Source organism: Peromyscus eremicus, chromosome 17 (assembly GCF_949786415.1).
Source record: "Peromyscus eremicus chromosome 17, PerEre_H2_v1, whole genome shotgun sequence".
In the NCBI taxonomy this organism is placed as follows: Eukaryota; Metazoa; Chordata; class Mammalia; order Rodentia; family Cricetidae; genus Peromyscus; species Peromyscus eremicus.
The window spans coordinates 25,055,121-25,079,305 of NC_081433.1; the positions used below are offsets into that span (position 1 = coordinate 25,055,121).

The following is a 24,185-nucleotide window of genomic DNA, read 5'->3' on the forward strand; positions in this document are numbered from 1 at the left end:
GCACCTTGCCAAGTCACAAGTCTCTGATGTGTACTGACAGAATTTACATGGTGAATTTAGGGGCTGGGGATTAACTCTGGTAGGGTGTTCCAGGCCTTAGATTCAGTTCCAGGTTATGTGTGCATGTGCAAGTATGTGTGCGCGCGCGCGCACACACACACACACACACACACACTTTATAGTTTACATTTAGAAGCAGAACAAAGTCAAATATTTGCTGATAACTTTTAGACCATTAAAAAGACATTTTTTACATTTCTAAACATTTCATGGGGTGATTTCTGTTCATAATTTTTAAGTACAAAATTTGGATTGTCTGCTTTAATAACTCTAGACTAAATATAACAAAAAACTTTAAAGGCCAAGATAGGTTGTCTCCTTTGACCTAGAAATAGGGATAAATTGATCTGAGTTTAGTAGTGATACTATTCCAAGGTCATAAATACCATCTCTAGAATGATTATAAAACAGACACCAGGATGGGCGGTGGTGGCGCACGCCTTTAATCACAGCACTCGGGAGGCAGAGCCAGGTGGATCTCTGTGAGTTTGAGGCCATCCTGGGCTACAGAGTGAGTTCCAGGAAAGGCTCAAAGCTACACAGAGAAACCCTGTCTTGAACCCCCCCCCCCCAAAAAAAGAAAAAAAAAAGACACCAAAAGCAAAGACTTGGGTAGTTTGGGAACTGAAAGATAGGAAATATGGGGGCTGGGATGTAGCTCAGTTAGTAGAGTTTGCCAGGCATAATGAAACCCCGGGTTCAATCCTACCACTTTATAAACTGGGTGCAGTAGCGTAGGCCTGTAATCCCAGCACTTGGGATGGGGGCCAGGAGGATCAGGAGAGTTCAAGGTCACCCAGGGCTACATGAGACCCTGTCTCCAAATATTAAAGATTAAGACAGACTCTAAGGGCATCAGTGCATACAAAAACAACAGCTCACACTCCAAATGTACCTACCAACAATGGTCTTGTTTACTGTAATTTCAACATGTTCTCTGAAGTTTATGTGTCAAAAACTTCATCCCTGGATTTAAGTCAAAATTACATAGGATCAGTCTGCTCTGAAAATCAGTAGAATCAACATTCATACTTGAAAATTTTGAAATACTGTGGTAAGGTGGATTCAAGAAGCAGAAATCAGTTCTTATATAAGCTAGGGGTTGGTTGGTTGGTTTTGTTTTAAGATGGTCTAACTCGAATTCCAGGAGGCATGTGCCACCATGCCTGGCTGAAGCCTGGTATCAGATGTCTGACTTATATCCTTTTTTACTTTGCTCTCACTTTGGTACATTGGAAGATGACATAGTCCACAAACCACTACATACAAAGCAGTCCTCTTCCAGGTATGTAGGTATGCTCCGCTGAACAAGAGGAGCTCAAGGTACAGCATGGCTTTAATGTGAACACTGATGTGAGGTCACGAGTAACGACTTCAGGACAACAGGTAGTATGACTTTACTGGCTGCTCTGTTCTTTCTCTTCCACATTAAGTACAGTGTCCACAGTTATTCCTATGTCCTCCAGTGACAAGCCTCCCTCCGCTTCCAGAGGCCTTCTGGGAAAGGAAGTGGAAAGGCTGTATAGGGATTTGTGGTACCCAATTTTCATCATCCAGTCAAATAAGACCTAGAAGAAAAAAGGCTTTAGTATCACGCAAAAGGTTCTTCCAGAATCTTTCTCACTGTGACATTGTACACCTCTGTCACTCTGAAATTGTGTCCCAAGAAATGAAAAGTAATTTCCACATCTTCCAAAGAAATTTTCTAGACTTTAAGGAAGAGCAGTATGTCATGAACTTGGAGATCTGAATAACCTCAAATGCCTCTGTTACACACAAGGTGTAGGCCTACTAGCATGGTAGCCCCATCCATGAACAGGGAATGGAAAATAGTCAATGGAACAGAAAAATTTGGATCAAAATCACGAAGCAGCTTTGTGGAAATTGATATATTTGGGCCCCTGAGACAAAGCCCAACTTACTGTGGGCCATTCCTGTAACTACTCATAAAGATAACCATATACACACTGGGTTCAAAGTCCAGTACCAAAAAAAAAAAAAAAAGAAAATCACGATAGTTTTCAAATCCAATGCCCGGCAGCAGTGGTAGCGCATGCCTTTAATCCCAGCACTTTCAAGGCAGAGGCAGGGGGATCTCTGAGTTCAAGGCCAGCCTGGTCTACAGAGTTAGTTCCAGGACAGGCGCCAAAACTACACAGAGAAACCCTGTCTCAATAAAAATAAAAAATAAAAAAAAAATTCAAATCCATTTGAAAACACATTTGCCTCAAAACATGAAATATTAAAGCATGTTTTGCTTCAGAAAGAAAATAAGCTAGATGAATTTCCATAAAGCTGTAGTCCCTGCTATTCAAGAGCTGAGGCTGGAGGACTCCTGGAGCCAAAAGTTACTGGGTTTGAGACCAACCCAGGCAACAGCAAGATCTTGTATCTCAACAACAAAAAACAAATGACAAAGAATGTTCCAAGGGAATCTAAGTATCAATATAACCCATGCCTTGAATTGCTAGTCACCAAGCCAAGAATCCACTGCTGATCTAGATAATCTGCATGTCATGATTTTAATTAAGACATTTTTAGAAGTGTGGGAATTGAACCCAGGTCTTTTGGACATGCTGAGCACCCACTCTGCCACTAAGTTTACACTTCCAACATTACATCTTTCTGCCAGGCATGGTGGCGCACTCCTCCTAGCACCTGGGAGGCAGAGGCAGGTGGATCTCTGTGAGTTCGAGGCCAGCCTGGTCTATAAAGTGAGTTCCAGGACAGCCAAGGCTACAAAGAAACCCTGTCTTGAAAAACAAACAAAACCCAAAACCTTTTTCTGTTGGTGCTTTTGAGTCAGGGTCTCACTAACTGGCTCCAAACTCACAATCCTGCCAGGTGTCATGGCCATAACCCCCGGGGGAGAAGGGTTACACTCAGGTTACACCTGCAGCCCCCAAATATGACTTTTTAAAATAAGCTGGGAGGAGTGGTGGCTCGCGCCCGTAATCCGAGCTTTGGGAGGCTGACACAGGCCAACCTCAAATGAGTTCTAGGCCAACCTCAAACATAGTGAGTTATAGGCTCCCCTGGGCTTCAAAACACCACTTTACCCACCAACTACAATGCAATTAAACAATAAAATACAGCTCTGTCAGAGAACGCCTGCCTGAAGCCTTAGATCTATCCTGTGGTGGAAGAACCTTTTTGTTCACTGTGAAGATGTGTCATTCTGATTGGTTTAATAAAAAGCTCAACAGCCAATAGCTAGGCAGGATTTTCAGGCACACAGGACGCTGGAAAGAAGGGGGGAGTTGCAGCCAGAGAGGAAGCAGCATGGACAGCACAGAGTAAAGGTAATAAAGCCAGGAGACAAAAAGGGGATTGATAAAATGGGTTCATTTAAGTTATAAGAGCTAGTTAGTAACAAGCCTAAGCTATCAGCTGAGCTTTTATTACTAATAAGTCTCTGTCATTTATTTGGGAGCTGGCTGGCTGGACAGAGAAAGACTAGCTACATTATCCTTAACACTAAAAAGAAAAAAAAATTAATGGGAAAAACAACAAAATGTAAATGTAGAGATCACAATTCAAAGAATTTATCAAACCTTATGCAATGCAGAATATCCGTATTGTCTATGTGGTAACAGATCCCACTGCATTTGAACACACTATTGACAAATTTGATAAGTAACTATTTCTGAAAACACTGATTTCCTCACCTGTGAATTCCAAGACTTGAAAAATCTCCTCCTCAAAACACGCCCACTTGGGCAGCGAAGGGCAACAGTAACTACCTGGAGAATACAAATACTCAGGTAAGCCACAGTGGTCACCCAGACCTGCAATCCACACGGGAAGCTGAGTCAAGAAGATTGCACATTTGAGGTCAGCCTGAGCAACAAAGCAAGACCCTATCTCAAGAACAGATGTCCAGATAGGAACTCCAGTCTGGCCTAGGGATGTGGCTCAGCTCATGTACAAAGCCCTGGGTTCAATACCCTTCCCCACATACACAAGGGTGGTTCACAAGCCAGTTGCCGGTACTGTGAAGGTGGAGCAGGGGCATCAGAAGCTCAAGATGTTATGCAGCTACACAGGAAGCTGGAGGCCATCCTACACTACAGAAGCTCTACCTCACAAAATGTTTTTAAGTAGGCTGAAGAGATGGTTCAGTAGTTAAGTGCACTGGCTGCTCTTCAGAGGACCCAGGTTCAATTCCCAGCATCACTATAGCCATCGGCAACCTCTGTAACTCCAGTTCCTGGGGATATGATCCCCTCTTCTGACCTCCATATGGTGCACAGACATACATGCAGATAAAACACTCATCCATATCAAATAAATCTAAAAGAAAATTATTTTTAAAGGGGCTGGAAAGCATGCACTGCTCTTGCAGAGAACCTGGGTTCAATTCCCAACATGCACATCAGGGACTCAAAACATCCTATAACTCCATTCTAGGGGATCCAACGAATGTCTCTGGCCTCCATGGGCATCTGCACACAAGGGCCACATAAACTCATGCAGGCACATACACATTAAAAATAGATAATTTTCCTCCTGGGGATTCAGTATCTGGATTGCTGTCTTTAATTGTCTTTTCCCTGTGAATAACTTTCAGATTTTCCTAAGATACACAAAGTACCAAACTTAAATGTTACAAAACTGAGTCTCTCTTAACTGTGCATGGCTGAGGAGTCTAATGGATGCTGACCTTCACGAGGTGGGACACTGGCAGTTCCCTTTCTGGGCATTTCCCCAATAACCTGGCGGCTCTAAAGACACGTGGTCCACCTGCATCCATCACCTATAGCTAAGACGGCCAATAGCAGAGGCCAAGACAGGCTCCCGCCATGACCAGGCAGGTGGGGTATCCGTCCCAGCCCAGCCACGGTGAACCACTCTTGAAACGCACAAGAGCTGCAGTTTCTTCTCAAGGGGGTGTGAAGGCGTCTGCCTGCCTCAATGCTTGTTCCGTAGTAAGCAGCTCACTCATTAAAACAGTGGGTGCTTAAAAGACAGCTCAGCAGACTGTCTCCCAAAGCGGCACTCAGCCGAGCCTCGGATGCCATCCTCAGACGACACGACTCCAGGGCAGCCACAAGGAACCTGCTCTTCTCTCTAAACCCAGGGGTAGGTGGGACTTACCTGCCTATGACATCAAAGGAAATGGAGAATGAGAGAAACGTACCTCTTCAGCTGTTTCTGAGGGTTCTTCAGGTAAATCAGGAACCTAAAGGAATATGAGTATTAGTGGAAGGAAAGTAAAAACATCTCCAAGAAGTGGGCACTCTCAGGAAGAGCCCCGTTCAGTAGGTTACATGCATCTAGGTTTTAAGAGAAGGCTTCTTATATAGACGTCTATCAAACATTTATAGTGAGGCCTGGTCTGGTGGCTCAATGAAAGGTGTTTGCTGCCCAACCTGACTGGGGTTTGACTCCTAGGACCCACATGGTGGGAAAAAAGAACCAACTCCTGCAAAGTTATCTCTGACTGCCGCACAGGCATACACATACTCACACATGGTAACTTACTACTAGAATTTATTGATTGATTGATTGATTGATTGATTGGTATTTCGAGACAGGGTTTCTCTGTGTAGCTTTTGAGCCTGTCCTGGAACTAGCTCTGTAGACCAGGCTGGCCTCAAACAGAGATCCACCTGGCAAGCACCACCACCGCCTGGCTACTACTGTAATTCTTATAAAAGTTTTTTAAAGCTTACAATAGAGCTGGGTGTGGTGGCGCACACCTTTAATCCTAGCACTGGGAGGCAGAGGCAGTCAGATCTCAGTGAGTTCAAGGCTAGCCTGGTCTGCAGAGTGAGTTCCAGGACAACCAGGACTGCACAGAGAAACCCTGTCTTGAAAACCCCCAAAAAAGAGTTGCCGTGGTCACAGTGTCTCTTCACAGCAACAGAACATTGACTGAGACACCGGCTGACAACCTGGGTTCAGTCCCCGGGGAAATGGATTCTCATAGGCTGTACACTCAGATCTTCACACTCCCATGTACACTCACATACATTAAATAAATGTTTGTTTCTTTGTTTGTTTTTTAGATTTTCTTTCTTTATTATGTATAGAGAGTTCTGCATGTATGTCTACCTGCAGGCCAGAAGAGGGCACCAGATCTCATTACAGATGGTCGTGAGCCATCATATGGTTGCTGGGAATTGAACTCAGGACCTCTGGAAGAGCAGCCAGTGCTCTTAACCTCTGAGCCATCTCTCCAGCCCCAGTAAATTCTTCCGATCAAAAGAAGAGAGTGAGTTCACACTGGGCAAGGCAGCCCAGCTGGCGAGTGCTTGCCTAGCATACACCAGACCCTGTAACCAACCGCCAGCATGCTTCCCTAAAAGGTTTCTGTTAAGATGTTCAAGGATATTAGGTAAAGACGCACAATGTAAAGAAACAGGAAAAGCCTGGGGTTGTAGTACAGGGCTGTCGTCCCAGCACCTGGGAGGCAGAGGCATAATGCCGTTATGCCAAGTTACTTAGAGACACCGATTAAAACTTCTGTAAATAAGCCATGTAGAAAATGAACTCGCTTATACTTGAGCCCTATCCCAGTATCTCAATACATACATGAAAATACTCTAAAATCTGAAATACTTCTGATCCCAGGCATTTCAAGTGAGGGTATTCAACCTGTAAAAGTTACTGACCACTCACGAGACCCACACAGCAAAGTCTTAAAACACCTAAAGGAATGCTTCCCTTCGTGAACACTATCGTTATCATCTCTACAAAACCAGATGATTCTCTCAACTCAGTATCACTTATCTTCTAGCTCTACCAAATTTGGTTCAGATTTTTGTTATTAAACAGGACCAAGGATCGGTACAGCTTTCCCTCTGCAAGGAGGTAAGAAGACACCATCCTCCTCCTCCTCCTCCCCTAATAGCCACCTCTCCAAAGAACACACTCCAGCCATGCAGTGACCACACTCAGTGAGTGCTCTGGACGAACCTCCTTCTTGGCGGGCTGCTGAGCAGGTGGTGAGATTTCAGTTAAAAGCTTGGGCAAGTTGCGTCTTCTTGCTGCTTCTCTGTTTGCTGTTTCCAAAGACACCTGACTCAAATTTTCAAGCACCGAATCTTCATCTCCCTGGTCAAAAACAACCGAAAAAATTCTAAAGAGGCATGTTCTGTCGACTAGATGCTATTCATAATGGTTACTTTTTAAACTCTGATAGTCATTTTTAGATCCAGAAAACTAAAGCATAATCATTTCTTTGGACAAGAAAACAGGAGGCCTAATGAGCTCTGGAATCTACCTTTACCCGTCATGCCATCCCCATGCCCCAGCTGACAGAAACCAGCAAGGCCCTGCTCATCTTGTTTCTGGTTTGTGTTCTGGCACAGACCTTGCTAGGTAGCCGTGGCAGGCCTGCAGCTCTCATGGAGTCCAGACTGGCCTTGAACTTCAGCAGGCCCTGCCTCTGCTTCAAAAGTATCCCATCTCTGGCTAAACACCAAGTCTCTCCACAGACAGAAACAAGGAAAAGGCTAAGAGTAGCCTTCCTCCCTCTCAACAAAGGAAGCAAGACAGTGCAGGCGATGTGCCGTGCGGACACGAGGTGGGCCGTGCGGACACGAGGTGGGCCGTGCGGACACGAGGTGGGCCGTGCGGACGGACACGAGGTGGGCTGTGCAGCTCCTTCCCTGAATCAACCCCACTCCCATAGGAGGAGGCCCGAGGCTTGTCCTAGGACCCAGGGAGCAGTAGAGTCTCAGATGCACAAGGTCCCTCCTGGGAGTGACAGAAACGGATTGCTGCTGGCGAGAGGCTCTTCTGACTGCAGTCTGCAGATGTGCAGGAAGGCCCAGGGATAGGGCTCTTTAGAGGCAGTGTCACCCATGGGCTTCTGAGTGATGCAGCTGCCTTTACCCCTGTTGAGTATCCGCTCACCTACACGCCTGGAAACTCACTGGCTCACCAGGCTAGACTGGGATGGGATCATTTCCTTGGTCAATCACTCACTCATGCCCTATCTTGGGTAAATAAGCACTTGTTTTAGTCTCCCCAAGGAAGTCACACGACTACATGTATGTAAAGGAATGTCTCAGTATGTGACTCCAAAACATCCATAGCTAAATATAATCATAGTATTTGGTTCTATTAAAAATCCGGTTTTCTAATTCAGTTTCAACCTACACGGTAACTCATCACTCTAAAAGGCAAAGTACTCCAGGAAGTGCAACACTTCATACTCTACACTATCATCTACCGCAACACTTTATACTCTACACTACCATCTACCGCAACACTTCATACTTTACACTACCATCTACCGCAACACTTTATACTCTACACTACCATCTACCGCAACACTTCATACTTTACACTACCATCTACCGCAATGCTCTATACTTTACACTATCATCTACCGCAACACTTCATACTTTACACTACCATCTACCGCAACACTTTATACTCTACACTATCATCTACCGCAACACTTCAGACTTTACACTACCATCTACCGCAATGCTCTATACTTTACACTATCATCTACCGCAACACTTCATACTTTACACTACCATCTACCGCAACACTTTATACTCTACACTATCATCTACCGCAACACTTCAGACTTTACACTACCATCTACCGCAATGCTCTATACTTTACACTATCATCTACCGCAACACTTCATACTTTACACTATCATCTACCGCAATGCTCTATACTTTACACTATCATCTACCGCAACACTTCATACTTTACACTACCATCTACCGCAACACTTTATACTCTACACTATCATCTACCGCAACACTTCAGACTTTACACCATCTACCGCAATGCTCTATACTTTACACTATCATCTACCGCAACACTTCAGACTTTACACTATCATCTACCGCAACACTTCATACTTTACACTACCATCTACCGCAATACTCTATACTTTATACTATCATCTACCACAATGGTTCCACTTGTCACTTACTGTTGTAGAATATTATTTTAAGGTGTATTACTTTTGTTTATGTTGTAATGCTCAACTCTGTGAAGCTGTGTTACTGTGCCTGTCTAACACATCTAATTTGATGGTCTAATAAAGAGTGAATAGCCAATAGCAAGGCAGGAGAAAGGATAGGCAGGGCTGGCAGGCAGAGAAAGAATACATAAGAAGAGAAAGAGAAAAGCCAGAGGAGGAGGAGGAGGAGATCAGAGGCCAGCCACCCAGCTACACAACCAGCAATGGAGTAAGAATGGTATACAGAAATAGAGAAAGGTGGAGCTGGAGAGATGGCTCAGCAGTTAAGAGCACTAGCTGTTCTTCCAGAGGTCCTGAGTTCAATTCCCAGCAACCACATGGCGGCTCACAACCACCTGTAATGAGATCTGGTGCCCTCTTCTGGCCTGCAGGCATACATGCAGACAGAACACTGTATACATAATAAATGAATAAATCTTAAAAAAAAAAAAAAAGAAAAGAAAAGAAAAAAGAAAAAGAAATAGAGAAAGGTAAAAGCCCAGAGGTAAAAGACAGACAGGTTAATTTAAGAAAAGCTGGCAAGAAACAAGCCAAGCTAAGGCCGAGCATTTATAATTAAGAATAAGCCTCTGTGTGTGACTTGGTTGGAAGCAGGGTGGCAGGCCCCCAAAAGAACAAATACCAACAACAACACCTAGATACAACACCTCCACAGGATTAGTAAAGCCCACCTCCAAGTGTGTGTCTCTGAGATCAATTCTATTACATAAAGAGGTTCTGATCTAGAAAATGGATCCTATGGATCCAGAACTTTTGGGGGAGTTAAGAAAGATGGGGGTGGGGTTGAAGTAGAGGAAACAGGACACTGGGAACATGTCCTTAGAGCTCTATCTTGACCTGACTTCCACATGTACACCCTCTGCCTTCTGGTCTCCAAGCCTTCCAGCCACAGTGAACTAACCTCTGTGAAACTAAACAGAATAATTCTGTGAGTTGTTCTCTAAGGCATTTAACCACTAAGACAACTAACATACCTCACTAAAACTTTCTCCTCAGCAACGTAATTTAATGCGGAAGTTTCTTTTTCAATTTTTATTTATTCTTCTCTCAGAGAGTACATTCTGACTGCAGTGTCCCCTCCCTCCATGCCTCCCAGTTCCTCCTACCCCCAATCTTCCCCCAGAAAAGAGCAAGAATCCCAGGATATCAACCAAACACTAATGCCGAGTTTTCAAATACAGGCTCAGTAACTCCTTATTCACCTACTAACCTTTTAAGAACCTTTTTCCACTGGGCAGTGGTGGCATACACCTTTAATTCCAGCTCTCTTTGAGTTGGAGGCCAGCCTGGTCTACAGAGAGAGTTCCAGGACACCCAGGGCTACAAAGAGAAACCCTGTCTCAAAAAATCGAAAAACAACAACAACTGAGAGAGAGAGAGAGAGAGAGAGAGAGAGAGAGAGAACCCTTTTCATAGAATTAAAATATTCACCACTAGTGGAATTTAATTACCCTTCCATTATCAAGAAAACTGTATGAGAGGAACATGGGAACGGGGATGGAGATTGTAATGCCAAGCAGCTCACTAGTCAAGCCCAGGCTCCCTCACTATAAATGGGACACATCCAATATGGCTCTAACACCATGATTCTCACACTCTTTGATGGTCCCTAAGCCTTAAAATAGCCGCACCAACAGTTTACCCTGCTCCTGGATTTCTGTTGTCACCACTAACCATTTCATAAGAGCAGTAATGACTAAGTCACTTTGGGACCACTGCTGAAGAGGGCTGTCAGGCTAAAAGCAGCCTGGTGAACGGGGTAGAGTGGTGCATGGTGGCACACAGCGGTACAGGTGGTGCACACCTGTGGTCTCAGCTCCTTAAGAAGCTTGGGCCCCGGAGCGGGGAACCAACTGTGGTGGTTTGAAAGAAAATGGCCCCCAAAGGGAGTGGCACTATTAGGTGTGGACTTGTTGGAGGAAGTGTGTCACTGTGAGGGTAGACTTTGAGGTCTCTTTTGCTCAAGCTTCCCTCAGTGTGACAGTCAGTCCACTTCCTGTTGCCTGCATGATGTAGGACTCTCAGTTCTGGCACCACAACTGCCTGCACACTACCATGCTCCCCATCATGATGATAATGGACTGAACCCCTGAAACTGTAAGCGAGCCACCCCAATTAAATGTTTTCTTTATAAGAATTGCCGTGGGCCTGGCAGTGGTGGCATATACCTTTAATCCCAGCACTTGGGAGGCAGAGGCAGGCGGATCTCTGTGAGTTTGAGGCCAGCCTGGTCTACAGAGCGAGATCCAGGACAGCTAGGGCTGTTACACAAAGAAACCCTGTCTTGGAAAACAAAAACAAAAAACAAGAGTTGTCATGGTCACGGTGTCTCTTCACAACAATAAAAACCTTAACTAAGATACCAACCTAGGGAACATGGAAAGACCTCATCTCAAAAGCAAAAACCAATGAAAGTAAAATCAACCTACTAATGTCTACCAACCAAAACACTGAAGAAAAGACAAACTAACCTCAGGAGTGCTAACACAGGGGTTGGGAAGACAGCTCAGTGGTAAGAATGCTTGTTTTAACACCAAAAAGACCTAAGTTCAAATCCCCAGGACTCACAAAAAAAGCTGGGCATAGAAGGACATTCCTGCAACTCTATTGTCCCAGGGCAGAACCCAGGAGTGCAGTAGGCAGCCAACCTAGTTAAAACAGTGAGCTTCAGGTTCAGTGAGAGGCCATGTCTCAAAGAGAAGGTGAAGGAGGCTGGAGAGATGGCTCAGCCATTAAGAACACTGACTGCTCTTCCAGAGGGCCGGAGTTCAATTCTCCACACCCACCTGGTGGCTCACAGCCATCTGGAACTCCAGTTCCAGGGGAGTCAATGCCCTCTTCTGGCCTCTATGGGCACAGGCTATGCATGTAGTATACAGAATACAGGCAAGCAAAGCACCCATACAAATAAAATAATAAAATGAAATATAGGTTAGGTGGAAAGTGACACAAAGCCCATTTGATGTCCTCTGGCCTCATCACGGGTCCACATGCCATACATGCACCCACATACACAGGAAATCACTACACAGTGCAGTGCCATGGTCCACTGGCCAGCTTTGGTATCAGTGTTACTTATTACCTGCCCTTGACTGCTTTAGGGCATATTGGCCATTGTGAACCGAGAAAGAACTGGCTCTATACACTAGCATCCTGGTCACCTTTCCTGCATCCTTTTCTTTACAAGATCATGGAAGATGCAGCATAAGCAGGAAACACAAAACAAAACGCACAAAATAGTGGCCTTCATATAAAATATGTCACCAGTACTCTAAAACGTAAAGCCTTTTCTCTGTAGAAATAGTTGAACTGTAAACCCCCGTTACCAAATGAAAAAACAAGTATCAATACCAATGACTTCAAACACAGACAGAACCCAGCATGAGGAACACAACGTGAGTTTGGGGCTGGAGAGATGACTCGGCCCAAGAGGGCACTTGCTGCTGTTACGGACGACACAGGTTTGGTTCCCAGCACACACATGAAGGCTAACAACCATGTACTCCAGTTTCAGAGACTCTGACTCGCTCTTCTGAGTACACATGCATATATGCAGGCAAAATACTCATGCACATAAAGTAAAAATAAATCCATTTTTAATGTGAGTTCAATACTCTGGATATTGGATATTTTACTTAAGCAAAGATCAGAAGTTCCTCAGAACAGTGTTATTCAATAGTTTTCTCAAACAATACATTATCACAGGTACAAAGAAAAAAAAATCACTTAACCACTTCACACACAAATGCACTAAATAAAAACCGATGGAGAGTCAAGCATTGTGGTGCATGCCTGGGATCCCAGCAATTAAGGGGCAAAGGCAGGAGAAGAGCTAAGTCTGAAGTCAGCGAAGGCGACAAAAGGAGTACAAGGTTGGCCTGAGTGAGACCCGACTCAAAACCCTACCAAACACACCACACACACACACACACACACACACACACACACACACACAACACAAAACCTATACATAAAAGGAAACATGAGCACAAATATGGGGTTTGACAATATATCTAAAAGGAAACACAGGACTGGGGAGATGTCTCAGTGAGAAAGCACTTGCTGCCCCTGAGGACTCAAGTGTAGATCCCTAGCACCCATGTACAAAAAAGGTGGGGTGATACAGACTAGAATCCCAGTGCCGGGGTGACCCAGGCGGCTCAGGGCCCCGACCTGTCCAGCCAGCATAGCTGAAATTATGGGTTCCAGGTTCAGTGAGAGACTGTATCTCCAAAGTAAAGTGGAGGGGAGGAGGAAGACAGCCATCTGGCATTGAACTCTAGCAACACACACACACACACACACACACACATACACACATACACACACACACACCCCAACAGGAAACATATAATAGGACTCAAAATATAAAACCAGTGTTTTTCTAACCTCAAGTCTGTGGCCAGTAGTTAATTTCCAGGTTTCACCCGTCATTTGATAAAAGCGTTCTTCTAGTTTTTTCAATTTCATTTCCTGCTGAGGTTTTAAAACATTCTGTATATATCTGCTGGCCTGTTGAAGAGAAAAAGTGTTATTACTATACATTAGTGTTTCTACACATTCCGTTGTCTGTGAAGTTACAAATCGGAACAAGGTGTAAAAGCTGTGGTCGTTTGAGTAAGCATAGCTCTGCAGCCCTGTGGTGGTTTGAATAGGAATGGCCCCCAGAGGCTCATGTATCTGAATGCTTAGGCATTAGGGAGTGGGACTATTAGGAGGTGTGGCCTTCTTGGAGGAAGTGTGTCACTGGGGGTGCGCTTTGAGCAATTCAGAAGCTCAAGCCAGGCCCGGACTCTCTCTCTTCCTGCTGCCTGCTGGTTAGGATGTAGGACTCTCAGCTACCTCTACAGCACTATGTCTGCCTGCATGCTGCCATGCTTTCCCACCATGAGGACAATGGACTAAACCTGTGAACCTGTAATCCAGCCCCAGTTAGATTTCCTTTATAAGAGTTGCTGTGGTCATAGTGTCTCTTCACAACAGTAACCCTAAGACAGAATCATATATTTGAATATTTAGTCACTCTAGGAGGTGTGGCCTCACTGGAGGTGGTGTGTTAGTGGGGGTAGGCGTTGAGGCACCAAAAGCCCATGCCAGGCCCAGCATCTCTCACTCTGCCTGCTACCCGAGGATCAAGATAGAAAACTCTCAGCTACTTCTCCAGCACCACACTTGCCTGACACCATGCTCCTGCTATGGTGATCATGGACTGAGCCTCTGCAACTATAAGCAAGCCCCCAATTAAATGCTTTCTTTTATAAGAGCTGCCTTGGTTAGAGTGTCTCTTCACAGCAACAGAACAGTGACCAAGACTCAGATATAACAACAAAAAAAAGTTACACATGTAAAACAAGGATGTTCTAGGCATGGTGGCACACACCTTTGACTCAGCACTCAGGCTGCTGAACTGAGGCAGGGGGATCCTGAGATTGGGGCCAACATTGGCTACAACAGTGGTCAGCACAAGCACAACTATCAGTGGGTAAAGGTCCCTACCACCATGCCTGACCATCCGCCAAGTTCAAACCCTGGGGCCCACAGAGTGGAAGGAGAGAACCGACTCTCTGCACACACGTCACACACACATCAATGAGCATGGTAATCCCAGCAGGAAGGGAGCGGAGGCAGGAGACCGACATCCAAGGTCAGCTTGTCTCAAACAGGAAGGAGCGCGTGATTTACACCATGTGAGTTAGACATCAGTAACGGTCCACACAAAGACCTCTGAGCCCAGACACAGTGAGACAGCGCCCCAGGAATCCTGAGGGCCAGTGGAGCCTTACCTGCTCACCCTGGGCCTCCTGCTGCTTCTTCCTCACCAGTCTTTGTCTTTTCTCATTCTCTTCTTCTCCTTCTGATACCAAAACATAAAAGGACTTTCTTATTCTCAAGTATCCAAGAATCAAATATGTTTTCTCTAAAGATAGTCTATAGTTTCAACATTCTGAAAGACATTAGCACTACCTATTTTTTCAAATAGTGAAAATGAACCACATTTGCATGTGAACTGTAATAAAAGCTCTGTTCTGAAACAATTCACTAACATATATTATTACATATAACAAATTCTCTTTTCTGGAAACAGGGTCTCTCTACGTAGCCCTGGCTGGCCTGGAACTGGGAATCCTCTGGCCTTAGCAGCAGCATATACCACCACACCCAGCTAAACACAGGTTTGTGGGTTTTTTTTTTTTTTTTTTTTTTTTTTTTTTTTGAGCTGAGGATTGAACCCAGGGCCTTGAGCTTGCTAGGCAAGCGCTCTACCACTGAGCTAAATCCCCAACCCCTAAACACAGTTTTAATATCACATATTAGGTAGCATCAGCCTTCAGTGGAGGCCAATAACCTGCCAACCCATAAATGAGCCACATGACCCACACTCAAATAATGCAAACAAACCGTTTTCAAGGGCAGGAACCATCAAGGGCACATTTCATAAACAGCAGACCTCAGGGGCTTGCCAAGCAGTGTGAGCGGCAAACCATCTTCCTGAAAGCAACATACTTTCTTTTTGTATTTGATTTTTTTTTTGAGTGCTAAGGACTGAAACTGTTCATGCTTCTATAACTGAGGTTCACAACAAGCTCTGAAAATACAACTCACATGAAATTGCTAATGGAAATTACAATGTTCTTGTTTAATTTCCAAATTGAGTCAGCTGAAGTATAAGAGATCAAAGCAGAGAAAATACAAACTATGATCGGGAATCCCCAAAGCATCCATGTTGTCTTATATTATTGGGTTGAATAATCTTTTGCAATTACGTTTTTTTGCCTGGTTAATGTGAAAAGGTTATAAATTTATACCACTCGTTATATTTATTTATATTTTAAAAGCAATAAACTACAGAGGCTGAGGGTGTAACCTGGTTAACAGACACACACACACACACACACAAGGCTCTGAGCTAGATCCCCGGCACCACACACTCCCAGGCTTGTTGGTGCATGCTTGTGATCTCAGCCTTCAGGAAGTGGCGGCAGGAGGATCAGAAGTTCAAAGTCATCCTCAGCTATACAGTATGTACCAAGCCAGCTTGGGTTATAGAACACCCTATCTTAAAAAACAAAAACAAATCCATTACTGGGAAGCTTTTGTTAATTACATTTAAGAACAGCTGTTAGTTTTAAAGTAATCTGTTATAAGGCCAAGTGCAATACAGTTTTGTTGTTGTTGTTGTTGTTTGGTTTGGTTTTTAATTTTGTGTATGAGTGTTCTGTCTACATGTATGTCTGTGTACCACATACATGCAGTGCCCATGGAGGCCAGAAAAGGGTGTCAGATCCCCAGGAACTAGAGTTACAGATAGTTATGAGACACCATGTGGACGCTAGGAAAACAGCAGTCAGTGCTCTTAACTACTAAGCTATCTCTCTATCCCACAGCATTTAGTGTGCCCAGGGCTGGTAAAATAATTCAGTGGGTAAAGACACTTACTGCCAAACCTTAGGACCTTAGTTCCACCCCTGGAACCCACGGGGCTCCCACTTGAGATTACACATCATAAATTAATGGTCAAGGGCTGGTGAGAAGGCTCAGCGGTTAAGAGCATGGACTGAGGCTGGGCGGTGGTGGCTCACGCCTTTAGTCCCAGCACTCGGGAGGCAGTCAGGCAGATCTCTGTGAGTTTGAGGCCAGCCTGGGCTACAAAGTGAGTTCCAGGACAGCGACCAAAGCTACACAAGAGAAACCCTGTCTTGAAAAAAACCAAAAAAAGAAAAAAAAAAAAGAAGAAGAAGAAGAAGAAGAAGAAGAAGAAGAAAGAAAGAAAGCACTGACTGCTCTTCTAGAGGTTCTGAGTTCAATTCCCAGTAACCACATGGAAGCTCACAACCATCTATGGTGGGATCTGATGCCCTCTTCTGGAATAAAGATGTACAAGCAGACAGAGTACTCATATACAGAAAATAAATAAACTTAAAAAAATAAACAAAATAAATTAATGGTCAAACAGTTCTTATTGTTGAATAAACAAAAGAAAGAAATTTGAGTAGAAAAGGTTACTTTTTTTTTTTTTAGTGCATAAAAAATGTAAAGGTAACACAAGTAATAAACGTACCTTTCCGGTGAACTTGGGGTGGCGGCTTAAATGAGTTAATCCAGGAGGTGGCCACAGAAATGACTAACGTCAGCAGGGCCAGCAGCAGGAATATCCGGCCACTCAACAAAACGAGATCTTTAATTCCTGAGAAAGAAAAATTGAAAGAAAACATTTTTCTTTAGAAGAAAAATCCTCACTCTCCCTGCTACTAATAAGAAATGAGGGATCGTTTGCTCTAGAAAGAATGCTAAATGATGCAAGCGTCCTGACTATTTTCCTAACTCTACTGGGGCACTAGAACTCAACCTGACCTTCACTACCACAACAAACAGAAACTAATTCTACAAGAAACATCCTGTTTTAGGAAGACATGGTGTTCAGCTGTATTATAAATGTTATGAGTATTAATAATGCCTAAGATTTGGTTTCCTTATACATAAAATTGAGAGTAGTAACTTGTCAAATTCCAGTTCTATTTTAAATAGTCATTCTCAAAAAAGACATTAATTTTTTTTTCAAGAATTTGTTCTTTGGGGCACTCGGGGTAGAGGCAGAGTGCATCCCTCCATGCACATGAGGTCAGAGGACAACATGCAAGACTCAGCTCTCCTCTCCTCCACGTGGGTTCCAGGACTCCAACTCCGGACATCAAGCTTGGCAGTAAACACCATTACTAATGGAGCCATCCTGCTGGCCCAAAGTGTCTATTTGCTTTTTTGCTTATGTGGTACTGGGCCTCAGCCACCAGCCTTCTAAGAATACTTCTCCCTACTGAGCTACACACTCCTGCCTACTCCCTGAAAACGCCAAATTCTCTCTCAGGATTGAATTGGGCCATTGCGTGTTTCTCTAGTTCCTAGCACTTACTCATTTACACATAAAATTACTACTCACATGTTTACTCTGGGGAAAGGTAACAATTCAGTACTTCTTACACTGTTTTGAGAGCCCAGGCAAAGATCCAATTGTCAAAATGTTAAGAGCACCAGCCAAGTGTGGAAGTGCATGCCTTTAATCCCAGCACTCCGGAGGCAGAGGCAGGCGGATCTCTGTGTGTTCGAGGCCAGCCTGGGCTACAGAGTGAGATCCAGGACAGGCACCAAAACTACACAGAGAAACCCTGTATGTATGTTGGGGGGGGGGGCGACAGGCGGGGAGGGGGGGGACAAACAAACAAACAAAAGCAAGAGCATCAGTCTGTGTCACACAATCTGTTAAACGCTGAGGGAAGAGATACACAGTAGGATCAAAATTTCTCCTGAGTCTTTAGGAGGTGGTTGTTCCTTTGCTTTGTTTTGTTTGGCCCTGAACCCTCATTCCAGAATGGTTTTATTTTTTATTTTTAAAGCTTGGCAGGCACAGAAGAACCATCTTACTCATATGATAAGGTCTGGGTCCGAGTGGTCCTTTAACTGAAGGTTATTTTTTTTTTTTGTTTTTTTTAATGCTTTATTTATTTTTATTCTGTGTGCATTGATGTTTTGCCTACGTGTGTGTCTGTAAGGGTGTCAGGTCCCCTGGAACAGGAGTTGCAGACAGTTGCGAGATGCCATTCGGCTGCTGGGAATTGAACCCGGGTCCTCTGGAAGAGCAGCCAGTGCTCTTAACCACTGAGCCATCTCTCCAGCCCCAACTGAAGATTAAAGAAGGAATTACATAGTTTAGAACATCACTAGCCATTAGGTGTGCTCCTCGGGTAACCTGATTAGCATCACAGCTGGTGCACTGGGAGATGGAACTGCTAAGACAGACTTAAATATTGTTACCAGATTATCAAGAACCCCAGCGGGGAGGGTGTGCAAAAGGAAACCACTGCCACTGCACAGCAAAGGAGTCCAGAGTGAAATGTCCCAAAGCACGAGCTGCCACCAGAAGGCCAGGTGCATTTTCTCCAACTCTTGGCTTAGTTTTCTTAAACGCTGTGATAAGGTCTAGGAACAGAAACACAAATCTGATGTGGTCTCTACCCTCAAGTGCCCTGAGGTCAGCGCTGAAGGGAAGCAGCTCTCTCACAATCCTAAATGATGACCTTCTCACTGACTGGATACTCAAATATGAGCACCAAGTGAGAGATTCTACATTAGCAGAGTAAGGCCAAGAGCAGGTAAACTTTGCAATGATGAGTGTGAATTCTTGCTGCTGTTGTTGAAATAAAAGTCGTGTTGGGCCAGCAAGAGGACTCTGGATAAAAGTGCTTGGTTCCCAAGTCTAACAATCAATTACTTTTGATTCCTCAGAACCCACCTAGAGGTTGAAGGAGAAACCTGACTTCCAAAAGTGGCCCTCTGGGCTGGAGAGATGGCTCAGTGGTTAAGAACACTGACAGCTCCTCCCGAGGACCCTGGTAGCACCCACATGGCAGCTCACAACTGTCTGTAACTCCAGTTCCAGGGGATCTGACACTCTCACACAGACATATGTGTAGGCAAAATGCCAATGCACATAAAATAAATCAATTATTTAAAAAAAAAACAAGTTGTCCTCTGACCTCCATGAACCCATGCTGGCACCCACATCAACATACACACAAAGTATTTAAAAAAAAAAAAAAAAAAAGGCTTGAAAAGTTTTGTTATACTCCAATATAACTTTTCTCCCCTTTGGTTTTTCAAGACAGGGTTTCTCTGTGTAACAGTCTTGGCTGTCCTGAAACTCTCACTGTAGACCATAACTATTTTTTTGTTGTTGTTTTGGTTTTGGGGGGGTTTTCCCAGACAGAGTTTTTCTGTGCAGTTTTTGGAGCCTATCCCAGAACTTGCTCTGTAAACCAGGCTGGCCTAACTCACAGAGATCCACCTGCCTCTGCTTCCCAAGTGCAGGGATTAAAGGCGTGCGCCACCACTGCCCAGTAAACATAACTGTTTTATATACAGAAAACCCTAACTTGTCTCACTGTTTTCCACTATAGGTTCCTTCCAAAACATTCTCCACACAGAATCCAGAATGACCCTTTAAAAACTCTGGGTAAGCCCAGGATGGTGTCTGACTGGGGTCATCTCCGTTACCTGGGGCTTGGGTCCAGAGGCCTTGCTTCAAGCTGCAGGTCAACCTAAGCTGGTTTAAGACACTGTCACACACAAATGACAACAAAACCACCTCTAAGAAACCACTTCTCCTCAGCAGATGACAACACCCTCAAAGGTAAAGGACTTTAATAGTACCATGAACTCAAGTTTCCCCAAAGCAGCTCCCCTTAATTGCACATTCTTGACTAGCTGACAACTTCTTTTTTTTTTTTTTTGTTTTTTTCGAGACAGGGTTTCTCTCTGTAGCTTTGCGCCTTTCCTGGAACTCACTTGGCAGCCCAGGCTGGCCTCGAACTCACAGAGATCCGCCTGGCTCTGCCTCTCGAGTGCTGGGATTAAAGGCGTGCGCCACCACAGCCCGGCTTAGCTGACAACTTCTTAAGACTGCAGAGTGGTTGGAAAGTTGCAGGTCCAGAAGCTAACCACAAATTTTAGGCTATCTTCAGCCCCCTAAATAGCCACTCACTGCCCACCTCTATGCCTGACCTAACGTCCTGTAACTAACACAAGGAAACCACTAGCTTCCACCAATGCAAAAGCCGGGCGGCCATGTGGTCAGCACCTGAGGCCTCTGGGAGGTTTCCCTACACGTTGCAATAACCCATCTCCCTGATGTACCAACACAGAGTTCAAGTGTTTTATGACGTTATTCTGTTACTGCAAAAAAACTTTATGGAACCGTGAAGCACAGAATTTGAGGTACCCTAAATCTGTGTTCCCAGACCACGGACATTCATATTGGACTCCAAAATAAACTCTTAACCCCTCTGGGGTGAGATCTGTTTTTTTGTTTTTGTTCTTGATGGGGTTTTTTTGTTTTACGCTAACAGTACCTACAAGTCCTTCCGGCAGAACTGGAGATGGAGATTGCAAACAGTGTCTGACTTAGAATAAGGATTCAATAAATGTACTTGGGGACTCTCTACCATTCCTTGATCTTGCTGTCACCAAGGCCTTCCAGGGGTGGCTCCTCGGGTTCAAGGCTCAGTCCCAATGCTCGGGAGGCCCCCAGGCCAGCGGCTTATTCGTGTCCGCCTCTCATCACGCCTTGCAAGTACGACAGTTCGTCTCTGTCGCCGCGCTTGTCAGTCCTGCCCCTTTCCTACAACAGCTTGTCTCTGTCCCCGCGCTTCTCACTCCCAAGTAGACCTTGGCCAGAGACCGAGCGAACTTTTCCCGCGAAACCGAGGTGGCGCCGGAAGACGGGCGGGCGCGATGGACTCTGGGAATTGTAGTCAAAGCCGCGCGGAGGCGCCATGGCCAGAAAGGAACTGTACCCACCACTCAGGTGAAAAGACCCCAGGACGGGAGACACCGAGGACGGCAGACAACACTTACCGAGACTCGGAATCCCGCGCCGGAGCTCCAGACACAACAGAGGGAGAGCGGAGAGCAAGAAAATGCCCACGACGCCACGAGACGCCATGGCGCCAAGGACCCGCCGGGCGCAGTGCCCGCCCCTTCCGGCCGTGCCTTCCGGTGAGGCTGGCGCGAAGTCCTCGCGCCGTGAGCGATGGGGCTCTTAAGTCCTACGGCTGCGGCGTGGGCCCGGCGAGCTCAGCCCCCTCCGGTGTCAGCCCCATCGTCCTGGCCTCAGAAGGGGCGGGTCATCGCCTTCGGCGGGGGAGGTCGGAGGAGGCGCCCGTCGTGCGGTGATGGTCGGGATGGCTGTGGATTGCCCGGGGGGTCTAGAAGATGGCGCTGGGAGAGTGAAATGGCGGGAAGGAGCAGTTGGCGCTGCGGGCCCTCGTGGCCTCGGGGTGACTAGCGTTTGGTCCCCCGCTTACTAGTTAGTAAGCATTTTCCCACCCTCCCAGGTCCCGCGGGCCCGCTGCCGAGTGCCTGCCCCCGCCCCACACCCGCGTAGGAGACCCTAGACCTGTGCCCACGCGTGTGTCACTGTTGTGACTTCACCTGGGCCTCAGGGTTCTGTGACTTCATTGTCACTCCATGGCAACTCGGCAGCTCAGGTGTGGAAGGGCTCCCCCCACTGAGAAGATACCCAACTTTGCACATCTCAAAGGTTCCAGTCGCTCTTCAGCGTAGCTGAAGTAACATTTATTATGCCCCACCATTTGCCTGGTTCTCTGGAGCTCAGAGATGGAAGTGTGTGGAAGTTACTGAATCTGCCCTGGAGGAACTCAGCTCTGGGATAGATGCCCCGTATATGATGTCTGGTGCCATGATAGGAACGTGTGTATACAATGCTACAGAACCACATTCTGCAGGATGGAGAAGTATTTCCTGAGGAAGTAATGCCTAACTTGTGGTGGTAGTTAGGAATTTGGACTGGGTATGCCTATAATCTCCGCACTAGGGAGTCTGAGGCCAACTTGGTCTACATTGTTCTAGGCCAAATAGGCAGACATGTTGAGGCGTTGTCCAAACAAGAGTGGAATGAATAAATTTGGGAGACAGGATTCAAAAAGAAAACACAATATTTCAAGTTTAGGAAACAATGCAAAGGTGCTCTGGTGGCTAAAATACTGCTGAGGTTTAAAGTTTGAATGAAAGTATACAGAGAGAGCTAGGCATGGTAGCACACGACTTTAATCCCAGCACTTGGGAGGCAGAGGCAGGTGGATCTCTGCGAGTTCAAGGTCAGCCTGGTCTACAAAGCGGTTCCAAGGCAGCCAGGGCTACAGAGAGAACACTGTCTCAAAAAAGAAAAAAGTAAGAGTAAGACCTTGGAACACTGACCCCTAAATGGGATGTCTCCATCAAATCCCTCCCCTCAGGGATCAGGGGAGCCCAAAAAAGAGGAGGCAGAAAAAATGTAAGAGCCAGGGGATGGAGAACACCAAGAAAACAAGGTTTTCTAAATCAACAAGATCAGTGCACATAGGAATTCAGAGGCTAAGGCAGCATGCACAGGACCTGCACAGGTCTGCACCAGATGGGGTCCTAGAGCTGAAAGAAGTGGACACGTCTCCATCCCTAACCCAGAAACAATCTCCAATTGATAACCACTTGCAAATGAAAATTTAGTTTTTACCAAGGGAGTCTCACTGGGAAAACAAACTACTCTCCAGGGTAGCCTGCATGCCCAGCGGTAGGAAAAAAAAGAAAATCAACTCAACAGCATCTTTGGAGGTTCTTTGTCTAATGTGTCGGGGCTTTTTTTTTTTTTAATTTTATTTATTTTTTCTTATCTCTTTTTACACTACAAGTCCTTTGTGTATATTATGGCTTCCAGTTTACTGTTTTTATGGACTTCCCAAGTGTGCAAACATGGGTCTGTTTCTTGTGCCTTCTCTTGGGCTCTTTTCCTTCTGTTTCTTTGTCCTGTTCCAATGTGTTTATTTATTTTATTTTTGTTATCCTTTAGAAGCCGTCTTCTATTGAGAGACAGAAAGGGGTGGATCCGGATGGGATGAGAGGTGGGGAGGAATAGAGGGAGGGGAAACTGGATATACTATGTGAGAAGAAAAAAAAAAAACGTTTAAATAAAAGGAAAAAATTCTTGAAAAAAGAAATGTACAAAGGCAAATTGGATCTAGGCCCACTGAAGATTGCTTTGTAAATAGGCAATGAATTTTATTGCTGAATGTGGTAGTTTGTGGCTATAATCTCAGCGCAGGAGGCTGAGGCAGGAGGATTGTGACTGGTTCCAGGCCAGCCTGTACACAGTGAGATCCTGTGTCAAAATAAATAAATAATAACAACAAAAAATTTTACCCTCAAAAAGCTCAGACTATGAGAGCACAGCCTCATAAGGAAAAGGAGGTCATTTGAAGTCTAACAACTGCTGACTCATTCATATGCTCCCACAGCTGCCTGCGTTGATTCCACAGGAAGACAAGGAATTTCTTCAGTTCTTACCAGCTTCACTTTGCTATGCATTCCTTCTTTTTGTTTTTTCCTTCTTAACTTCCTGTGTTACCAATTTAATATATTGGTGACACCATTATGCCTTACTTTGAACTATACAGTACATATTTCTAGCCTGGCAAGCTAGCTCAACGGGTAACACCTGAGTTCAATCCAGAACCCACAGTGGAAGGGAGAGAAACAACTCAAAATTGTCCTCTGACCTCCACATGCACACACACAGGAGTTTGAGTTCCCAGCATAGACAACCAGCATTTACCAAATTTGT

The 24,185-nt window shown here is 45.1% G+C and overlaps 1 protein-coding gene across 1 annotated transcript; it reads right to left on the bottom strand.

Moving 5' to 3' along the window:
* Positions 1-952: 952 nt before the first annotated feature.
* Ubxn8 (UBX domain protein 8) lies at positions 953-21,599 on the bottom strand. Its single transcript, XM_059244499.1, has 8 exons — positions 21,425-21,599; positions 17,079-17,204; positions 14,803-14,873; positions 13,409-13,531; positions 6,982-7,119; positions 5,201-5,242; positions 3,729-3,803; positions 953-1,628 (listed from the first exon to the last, which is right to left on the bottom strand). The coding sequence occupies exons 1-8, from the start codon at positions 21,510-21,512 to the stop codon at positions 1,458-1,460; spliced, it is 834 nt and encodes a 277-aa protein (XP_059100482.1). The 5' UTR covers positions 21,513-21,599; the 3' UTR covers positions 953-1,457.
* Positions 21,600-24,185: the final 2,586 nt, after the last annotated feature.

What these genes read in the sequence shown, in the direction of transcription:
- Ubxn8 (XM_059244499.1), bottom strand. Translation starts at nt 21,512, where the DNA reads ATGGCGTCTCGTGGCGTCGTGGGCATTTTCTTGCTCTCCGCTCTCCCT. An exon ending in ACCCCAAGTTCACCGGAAAG is followed by an intron (nt 14,874 to 17,078) that starts GTACGTTTATTA and finishes TTTTGGTATCAG; the next exon opens with AAGGAGAAGAAGAGAATGAG. An exon ending in AGCAGCCCGCCAAGAAGGAG is followed by an intron (nt 5,243 to 6,981) that starts GTTCGTCCAGAG and finishes ATATTCCTTTAG; the next exon opens with GTTCCTGATTTACCTGAAGA.